This window comes from Mus caroli, chromosome 3, assembly GCF_900094665.2.
Source record: "Mus caroli chromosome 3, CAROLI_EIJ_v1.1, whole genome shotgun sequence".
Lineage (NCBI taxonomy): Eukaryota > Metazoa > Chordata > Mammalia > Rodentia > Muridae > Mus > Mus caroli.
The window spans coordinates 22552510-22562486 of NC_034572.1; the positions used below are offsets into that span (position 1 = coordinate 22552510).

The window sequence follows — 9977 nt, forward strand, 5'->3', positions numbered from 1 at the left end:
TGAGCATCATGGCAGGGAAGGCATGGTGCTGTGTGCTAGAGGCAGCTGGTCACATTTTATCTACAGAGGAATGAACATTAGTGTGTGTCCTTTCTCTTTCCCCTTTTTACTCCACCCAAGCCCTGAGCCCATGAGACAGTCCTGCCCACATTCCGCTGCCACATTCTGCCCTTCTTAGCGAATTCTTTCTTGAAATGCTATCCCATCCCCCATGTCAAGAGCGGTGTCTCCTAAGTGATTTTTAAATCCAGTCTGGGTGACAGAAAAGACTCAGTACCAAACTATGATGACAACCAATTGATGTCGCTGATGATGTGGGTCAGAATCTCAGGATGGGCTGAACTGGGAACTTTTCATTTGGTGGTGGTGGTGGTGGTGGTGATGGCCTTTCAGGAGACTGCAATCAGATGTCAGACACTGGGGTGGGTAAGAACCTCAACTGAACCAGAGGTGGGCATAAACGTGCATCAGTTTCAGGCTGTGCTTCATCGTGGTGGCTTTAGGTATGCCAAAATTTCCATATGGTAGTTATCATATGATAGAGCAATGTCCAACAGAAACCAGGTGGTAGACATGGCATTTCATGACAGAGTCTTAAATACAACATAGAGATATTTTGGACACATTTTATTGGTAAAAGCAGTTATAATTCTACCCATAATGAAGGGTAGGAGAACTTGACTGTCCTTTAAGCAGAGAGAGGGAGGGCCACACTGTACAGGAGATGGATCTTTGGAAAACACAAGCCACAGTAACCTTAGTCACTTAGTGACTTGTCAGGCTGGAGAAATGGTTCAGCCATGAGAGGCTAGGCTCCCAACCAAAACATGAGGGAGAAATGACTTCTCTGGAGCTCGGTTTTCCTGTCTATACAATGAGAATAAGCATGCTATCAAGGATTGCTCGGACAAACGAAATCATGCTCACAGAGGTGTGGCTCCATGGTCTTAGCCTACCTTTGTTCCTACTTTATAGGCATAGGATTCAAAGCCATGTCAGATCTGTTTGTGATCTTCAAATTATAAATGGCTTTGATTCCCCTCCTGCAAATCTTTTGAGGACGCTGGTTTTTCTCCCTGACCTCTGATAATGTTAAACCTTCACTAAGGTCTGGTCAGTCACTCCTGAACACTGTCCTTCTTCATCCCACATGGCAGCCTCATTTTTGCTGAGGCAATTGCTCATGGCTGATTGGTACATTGTCAAAGGCTACTCAGCCCTCTCAGAGACATCGTGCCCTGTTATTAAGCCCTGCTCTCTGTCCCCACTTCTCAAACCTTCTGCTACTCTGGGGTGACTCAGCATAAGTGTGGAATGTCTCATCACTCTCTCCACTTCTTTGCTTAGCAGTCACTGCTCTCTCATCTCTTTCTAAGGCCAAGTCTGTCAGCTGTTCACCAGCTCCCATCCTCTATGGGCTACAGCTACACTGACTGAGCCTTCTGTATCTCCAATCACCTCAAGAGCCTAGTGCCTTTCCTGGTTTACTGAATAGAGACCACCCATCCACACATTGTCTTCAGTCTTTCTTCCTCTTCAGCTACTCTATTTTTCTTTCCTCACCTGGGGAAACCCCAAGGAATGAGTGAGATACATGTCTGTGTGCCTGGGAGGGTTTTCAGAGAGGTTTGACTCAGGAAGGGAAGGCCTACCTTGAACGTGGCAAGCACCACCCTGTACATGAGTAGATGTGTGTGTGTGTGTGTTTGTGTGTGTGTGTGTGTGTGTGTGTGTGTGTACCCAGATGGCATAGAAAGAGAAAGGAGAAGGCTAAAGAATGCTAGCATTCTTTCTTTGCTTCTTGGTCCACTGTGATGAGGGGCCTTTATCAAAATACTCTCCTGCTGCTATGAACCGTGCTAGACTACAACCTTCAGATCCTCCCATGATCCTTGATAAAAGTCTACAAAAGCGTGGGGTTTAGTGTATAAAGTAAGCGATTTATAATTGTCAGGGTCACCTGAAGATACAGATGCTTCATTAGCACATATGTGGGACAATAGGAAAGTGCCCCAACAGCTTAATTTCTGATAGGAGGGAACCGCTCAACTGTGGCTCCAATATTTAACCACAAAAGGGGCATTCTGACCATCAGCAGAAACAGCTACCAAAATAGAGCTGTTCCTTTTTTACGTTATGTCTAACTCTGTGCCTATCTGGTTTCACACAAGTATACATTTCTGTGGTGGTTTTTAGGATCTACATGAGGCATGTCACCATCCCCATTTATCTAATTCTAGAATGTTTTCATAACCCCCAAAGAAACCATGAACCCACTTGGTTCCCACTCTCAATTTGTTATTCCCATCTAGTCCCCGGCAACTTCTAATCTTTTTGTTTCTTGAGTTTCCCATTCTAAACATTCCCTATAGATGAGATTTCACAGTATGTAGCCTTTTATCTGGCTTCTTTCATTCAGTGCACTGTTTTCAAGATTCAGCTACTCTACAGCATGTAACAGTACTCTGCCACATAGTACTCACCAGACAACAAGTATGCCATCTGGTTTACTTAGCTGCTAACGGACATTTGGGTGCTAGGATTGATGAACACTGGTCTGTTTGTTTGTGAATGTAGTTTACATTTACAGATGATCTCTTCTGGGGATACATCCGCCAGTAAAATGGCTGGATGATATGATAATTATATGACTGACCTTCTGAAGATTTGTTCAACTATTTTCCAAAGCAATGGCTCTATTTGACATTCCCACTAACTAGGAATGAGGGTGCCAATGCACATTTTCATTCTTGAATATTAGGCATTTTGGAGCTTTTGGTCACACATTGACATTTTTGATCCAATTTGAATTAATTTCTTTGTGTATGTGTGTGTGTGTGTTTATATGTGTATGTGTATGGTATAAGGTAAGGATTGAGGTTCTTTTTCCTTTTTTATTTATTTTTTTGTTTTCATTTCAAATGGATATCTGGTTGACCCAACATCATCAAGTCGATATCTGGTCGACCCAACATCATTGTAGGCTCTCATATTTCCCCCTGATTCATCTTTTTAGCAGCCATATAAAAAAGCAGTTGACTTTGATAAAACCCCTCAGTTACAGGGGTTTAATTCTCGACTCCCAGTTCCATCCCAGTCATCCAAGTTTCTGTTCGTATAACGGCACCAGGCTAACTCTGTTATTGTATTTTGGTAGCAAGTTTTGAAATTAAAGAGTAACTCTTCCAACTTCACTGTTTCTTGTCTATCGATATCATCTTGAAACCCTGTACAACTTGTTTGACATTATTATTATTTTTTCGTACATTCTTTAAGATTTGATATATTCAAAATCATGTCAAGGGTAAATACTGTCTCTGTATCCCTCTTCAGTTTGCAACCTTTTTCCTTTTTCTCTCTCTTCTTTTGGCGATGCTACAGGTTGATATCATGCGTGCTGACCTGTGCGTTTTACTTTTTTTTTTTTAAATCATTTAATCACCTCCCATGTCCAGTGTTGAGTAGGAAGAAGAACATCCTTGACTTTTGTCAGAGGGTAAAGGAAAGCTTGAAAGCTTTCCTTCTAGTTTTTTTCTAGTACCATGTTTGCTGTGGGTATTACATGTTCTTTGTCAGATTGAGTATAAAAGTCCTCTAGCTTGATATTTTTATTGTGAAATATTTGAAACTTTGTCAAATACCTTATGTACTGTGAAGGTGATCTTTTTTTTTTTTTTAAGAAAATCATTTGTTCTACTAATATAGCACAGCTTTCCTGGGGAGATGCAGAAAAAACCCTACCCATTCACTGTGATAGCTAATCTTCACTGTCAAGGTGATGGGATTTAGAGTCATGTCAAAGGCAAACCTCTGGGTATGTTTATGAGGTGTTTCCAGAGAGCTCTAACTGTGCAGGGAAGTCTTACCCTGAATGTGGGCAGGATCGTGGCAGTCCCTGACTGTAAACCGATAAAGTAAGCTGAGCATGTCATCCATCCATCTCTCTCTGCATCCTGATTGCAGATGCTGCGTGACCAGACGCCCCAGGTTCCCACCATTGCCATGCCCTCACTGCTACTAGGAATTTCCCTTCTTTGATGTGAGCTTAAGTAAACCCATCCCCCTTTCTTCCCTGAGTTACTTCTGTTAAGAATTCCACCATAGTAACAGGAACTGTAACTAATACAGCCAGTCATTTTCAGTAAAACCTGAAATTACACTAAAGACTGAAGGAAACAAACAACAATCAAACAAGCTCTCCAAATAATACATACGTAGAGGCAAAACAATACGGGTTACCTTAGATAAACGTATGAACCATGTCACTGCTACATAAACTTTTCCTTGTCAAATCAGTTGAATTCAAGTCAACAAGCCTCTAATGCCTCCTGTTACCTGGCTAGATAACAAGCCGGGTATTGCTGTTACCAGCAGACTCCATGTCCTGCTCATTTGTACTCCTTCCCAGCTCTCAATGCACTTCCAGCCTCTGATGACCTTGAATCTGACCTTCCTGCCTACATCTCTAAAGTGAATGTGTTAGCATCATAGAAATGGATCTATGCCCAGCTACACTTTTTTTTTTGTCTGCATAATCCCAAGGCCAAATATCCTGAGAGGTTTGTTTAAAAGTGTCCTTTCCAGTCATACTTAGGCTGACTGGGAATGGGAAAGGGTGGGAAAGTGAGAGGTATATAAATCTATTTGCAGCAAAATCCAGAGAGCTGAATATGGGCCTTAGGAAGTACAGAGGTGGCATCCCAGGAGCCTCTCTTCCTGCTTTATGCACTTACAGGGCAGAGCAGAAGCTGCAGAAGCTGCCAGGGGGAGAGACACTGGAAGCAAATCTGCGAGACCTTGCATGTCTAAAGTGTCATTGTCACACTTCATAGTGTTTGGTTAGGGTGGGACATCTACAGTCTTGAGATAACCATGGCTCTGCTATCTACATCTTTATTTTTCTCCTCTCTGTGGAGATAGTAATTCAGTTTTTCAGTCTTTTTTTTTTTTTTTTTTTTTAAACTGGTTCTTTGAGTTGCTGTTTGGGGGTTTGTTCATTCATGCTAGAGGATTCTCCTAGCTCTCAGGTGGCCCCCAATTAAGACAGAGAACTAATACAGCAGACATGGATGGCCGCTGGAATGGGAAAGAGGTGTCTGGTAAATAAGGATTCTGCAACTCCCTGATCAGGTTTCCAAAATGCTAGTACCAATAGCCTTTTTATCAATGCTCCCTGTTCTTACGCCTAAAAAGAAAGAAACAAACAAAACTCCTTTATACTATGTTTTCAGCAGTGTCAGATTCATAAAATGTGATGCTTGTTCAAGTTGTCATGTTTCAGTCATGACACATAAGAAAGGCGAGTTTGAGTTTCACTCAGCTTTTCTGCCTGTCTGCTTTCCCCTAACTGGCAGAGGCATCTGCTGATCACCAGGCCATCCCTGACCTTAGAAAGCCCAGGCTCTGGACCATGCGTGCACTGTGTCTTCTTCTCCGTGGCCTTAGGAAGGGGACCACTAGTTTCTCACGGTCACTGCTGCTGTTGAGTGAGGTCCAGAGAAGGAAGGAGATCAGAACTGGATGAGTCCATCCTGAGACTGGAAAGAGCCAGTAATGGGTGGCAGAGAGGACCTACAATCCCGACTTCTGGAGGCAGATAAAATATTATGACAATAACGACACAAAACACGGAGACTGATTAAGAGAAGTAGCCTGGAATTTGGGTTACTTTAGAATAGCAGTGATAAGACTGTGGTCCTGAATGATTCACCCAGCATGAGCCAAGTGACAGCATCATGTACCATGTCACCTGCCTGGCCTCTCAAGATGCCTAAACTGGAACCTTCTGGGATGTTAAGTATTTAAGAGGAACAACAATAAAAGCAATCCTATTCAAGGCTGAAGAACCCTACTTAAGTCAGAAAGAATTAAAACATTTATTGGGCATAAATATATTACATATACACTACAGATACAGTTAGGTATTACATATAGCATAGTATTTGCAAAATCTATACATTAAAATTGATATGGCAGTTTTAATACAATGTATATGAAATAATCTAAAATTTACAAGACAGGAAAACATATGATTATTTTTTTTCTCCTAAAGTCGAAAAGCCTGGAATGTATGTCCAACAGTGAGGTAAAACATTTTGTCTTTCAATTTAAAGAATTGTGCAAGGATAACATTCAAACACATTCTATTAGGGCACTTGTCAAATTTGACACAAATACTGAATGATTGTAGCCAAAGACACAGGGTCAGAAAATGTCAACATCTCAAGTCTGATAAGAACAAGGCAGATAATATGCAAAATAGCCTTTTAAAAAGTTTTCTTTTTAAACATTTTCTTTGAGGACAAAGGGCAGTTTGCTGGAATTTCTTGTGTCAGGGACGCATGTGACATACAGAGACGCATCAGAACATCGGAAAGCCACTCACTCATTCCTACGTATGGCAAAGGGCACAGAGAAGGTCAACAGAACACTTTGTTTTATTGTTCCTTTGAAATGGCAATATATATATAGTTCTATATCCATAGCACATGTACAGATCTGTGATAGAGAATAGTGCCATGTAGAGGAATAACTTCCTGACTGAAGAGACTATAATGAAAAGCAAATAATGGCGAGCAGGAGAATAAAGTGCTGTCGGCTCGTGTGTCACACGCTTCAGCGTTCTGAGAGTAACCGAGCATCGGAATCTCTGCGAGATCAAAGGGATTTTGGCCTGACGTATAATTTCCTTTGTAACAATTCAACAATTCAGGGAATTCTTTACAGCAGCAGTGCTGAAGTGTTTTGTTTTTAAAAAAAGACTCTCCCTGTGAATAGCTTTAAAAACCATTCCACAGCATTTGCCTTCACCCGCGTGTGACTGTCGCAGGGAATGCAGATGTGACGTCACCGTGGGCCAAAAGACACACTTCGATGGAAGGATGAGCTTCCGAAGGCCAGAGCTTTGGCAAAAATAGATTTACCTTGATACCATCAGTGTACACGTCTAATGACAGTAATCACCATAGTCAATAACAAAATACAGAACTCTCTAGTGCATAACTATATCAATATAGGCACGCGACAAGGCATGGATCTTAGCACTCTTCCAGGAGATGAATATGGTTTCTGGGTACATGTAAACCTTTCAATCACTGATAATGGATTTTTTTTCTTTTTTTTTTTTTTTTTTGGCATTTAATGAGTTAGATGCTCTTATCTTTAAAAACACAAGAAAGATGTCAGAAGGCTAATACTACAGATGTTGCCAAGGAACTAAACTGACCTAAAATTACAAAAGTATAAAACACACAAAATATAACATGCTAGGAGGGCACATTAGTAATAAGTACATTTAACATTACAATAAATAAAGATTGCACTGTCATTGGCATTTAAAGTACTGTATGCAGAATAGAGTATAAATAAACCCAAAACAAAATAATGTTGGTTTCCCCATGACTTTGGTATGGGAATAGTATAAGCTAGTACAGGGTACTTACTGCATCATAGACAACATAGACCAAGCACAAAGTAGCTATGATCAAGAAAAACCAAGGAGCAAAAATATACAAAAAAACAGGAAGCGGGGAATCGGCTGTGTCTGTTGCACCCTTTTGGAATACAGTTGCACCTCCAACTCTTAAGTGTCCCTGAGGTACTTGAACATTGTGGACTTGGTTGAGGGATGCAATGACTTTGGGTTAGAACTGATTACCTCATGACTCTAAGTGAATCCGTGAGAGTGATTCTCCGCACTTACATAGCACCGGTGGATCCAAGGTCTCTTAGCACTTACAGGTATTGAATCCCCATTTGATTTGATTACTCATGCATGGGAAAACAGGCACAGAGAGGTCACAAAGCAAATTAGTGACAGACCCAGGGAGAGAATCTAGTAGGCTCTTTGGCCCCCAAACATCTCATGCTCACAGCCAGTTTCCTTCCACTCCCTCTCTCCATGTGGCCAGATCAAGCCCCCAGAAACAGAAGGACACATGTAAATGGGGCTTTATCAGTAAGATTTTTATCTACTGCTACATTAGTATCATGGGCACTGAAATATGGTATTCAACTTCATTCACGTCACTGACACCCCAAAGAATAGCCAAAGGCAAGTCTTTCAAATATGATGGGCCAACATGTAAGGAGACAGCTCACAACTGCCATGAGCTCTCGTCACATAATTCCGGTCAAACATAACAGAATATAATAACTCTAGTGATTATATTAGAAGTAGTTATGTACAAAGACAGACAGGCAAGTTAAAGCAGCTTTTAAAGTAGCCGAACAAGAGACAACTAACTATTGCACAATGCCCTCTTAAGTTACTGCTACGGACCGATGTGAAAATCTACAATGCTCCATCACTTATCGGTGCATTTGGTTATGTGACTTCTTAGACAGGCAACGCATAGTGTTAAAATCATAAGGATACAGAGTAAAACATTTTAGATTAAAGTACACACTTTGACTTAGATGAGCTAACACACTGAGTGACGTAAGGATGGTCGAGGTGGCCTCCTCCGAAGGCACACTGAATATTCTCATGTGGCAATACTCTGACAACACCGGAATCCCAGCCCTGAACTACATACACTGTGATTCTGTTAACAGATATAGATGATCAAGAAATGACTGTGAATATAAATTACTGAACTGTAACACACAAGATGATCAAAGGCTTGCGAAAGACATCAGTGGGAACAGACCAGAAGTACACGGGGAAGCCCGACAAGGCAAGCTCGCTGGGCACACTGGCTCTCGGTGTCTGGAGCTTGCCCACTGCTTCCTTCTCTTCTTATTTATTCCTTTATTTATTATTGTTTAAAAAAATCCAGTTTAACCTCTTCCTAGTTTTGCATCTCAAATAGGTGCAGCCAAACACTCTTTCCCCTAGCTAAATGTGTAAAACAAGAGAAGCATATAAATCAAAGAATGAAACAGCGTAAAAAGGGGAGGCTCTGAGTAAATGTGTATTAAAACGTGTGGCGTTCTGAGCATACCACTGGCCTGCTGGATTTACTTCATTAAGAAGTACTGTAATATAAAGGCAAACAAAATGGACAGGGTCGCGAAGCCAAGCACGATGAGTGCGGCAAACTGTTCGTCGGTGGGCATCATGCCCTTCATCTTGGCCTCTTCCATGCCTCCCAGGTCCCCTGTAAGCATGACCTCACGCTGTTGTAACATGAAAGCCGCAGAGGGGCTGAACGCGCCACTGAGCTCCTGAGACGTGTCCACACAGCGGCGGCAGGCACACACGCGGAACCTGTAATCTGTGTTGCTCTGGAGGCCTGAGATTTGGAATGTGGCTTCTTCTCCCTTGTATACCTTCAAAGAAAGGAAATGTCATAGATAAGAGACTCAGAACACCATGGCTGTTGCAGACATTTGTGTTGTTAGGGAACCACCCTGGGAACTTACGTGGAACAAAGCAAAATCCAATGACGACTTTGCCAGAAGTGGGTGTAGCTATTGTGTTAAGGACAGAGACACAGAGCTAAATGTCTACAGTGCAGGCCGCCTTCCAAAAGAGCCTTAATAGAAATACATCTCTGCTTTCATCTCCAGCACAGATTAATGTTTTTAAACTGAAGCAATAACCACTGATATTGGCAATAAAGCACAGAGGTCCTTACTACCTTTTACACATGTAACTGGCTAAGAGGCACACCCAACCTTCTGACACTGTGACGTGACCTATAAAGTGCACCCTCAAGAACTATGTAGTCAAGTTACAAAAACAAAACAAAACAAAACAAAACAAAACACCACTGTCCCCCACCCTCACAATGTATTAAGAAAGTTTATGAGCTGTGGTGCACCTTACTCACCCTCTGGACCACTGGTTCAACACATCTCTAACTTAGACATGCAAATAGCCACAGTTATGATATCCCTTACCCCAGGGGCAAGCATCACTCTGGCTTCCAGGTCTGCAGCTTGCTTTGCCTGTGGTTCAACACCCCCCACCCCCAATTGAGAGAGGGGGGGAGAGGAGGAGGGGAAGGAGAGGGGGAGGGAGAGGGAGGGGG

The 9977-nt window shown here is 42.0% G+C and overlaps 1 protein-coding gene across 8 annotated transcripts in view; it reads right to left on the minus strand.

Annotated features, from left to right (window-relative positions):
• Nucleotides 1-5857: 5857 nt before the first annotated feature.
• The window catches only part of Fndc3b (fibronectin type III domain containing 3B), a 294093-nt gene continuing 289973 nt past the window's right edge, over nt 5858-9977 (minus strand). For all 8 annotated transcript variants that reach the window (XM_029475085.1, XM_029475079.1, XM_021157455.2 and 5 more), the window contains one exon: nt 5858-9273. In XM_029475085.1, the coding sequence (XP_029330945.1) occupies nt 8962-9273 (312 nt within the window). In that variant the 3' untranslated portion in view covers nt 5858-8961. The remainder of the gene's footprint in view (nt 9274-9977) is intronic.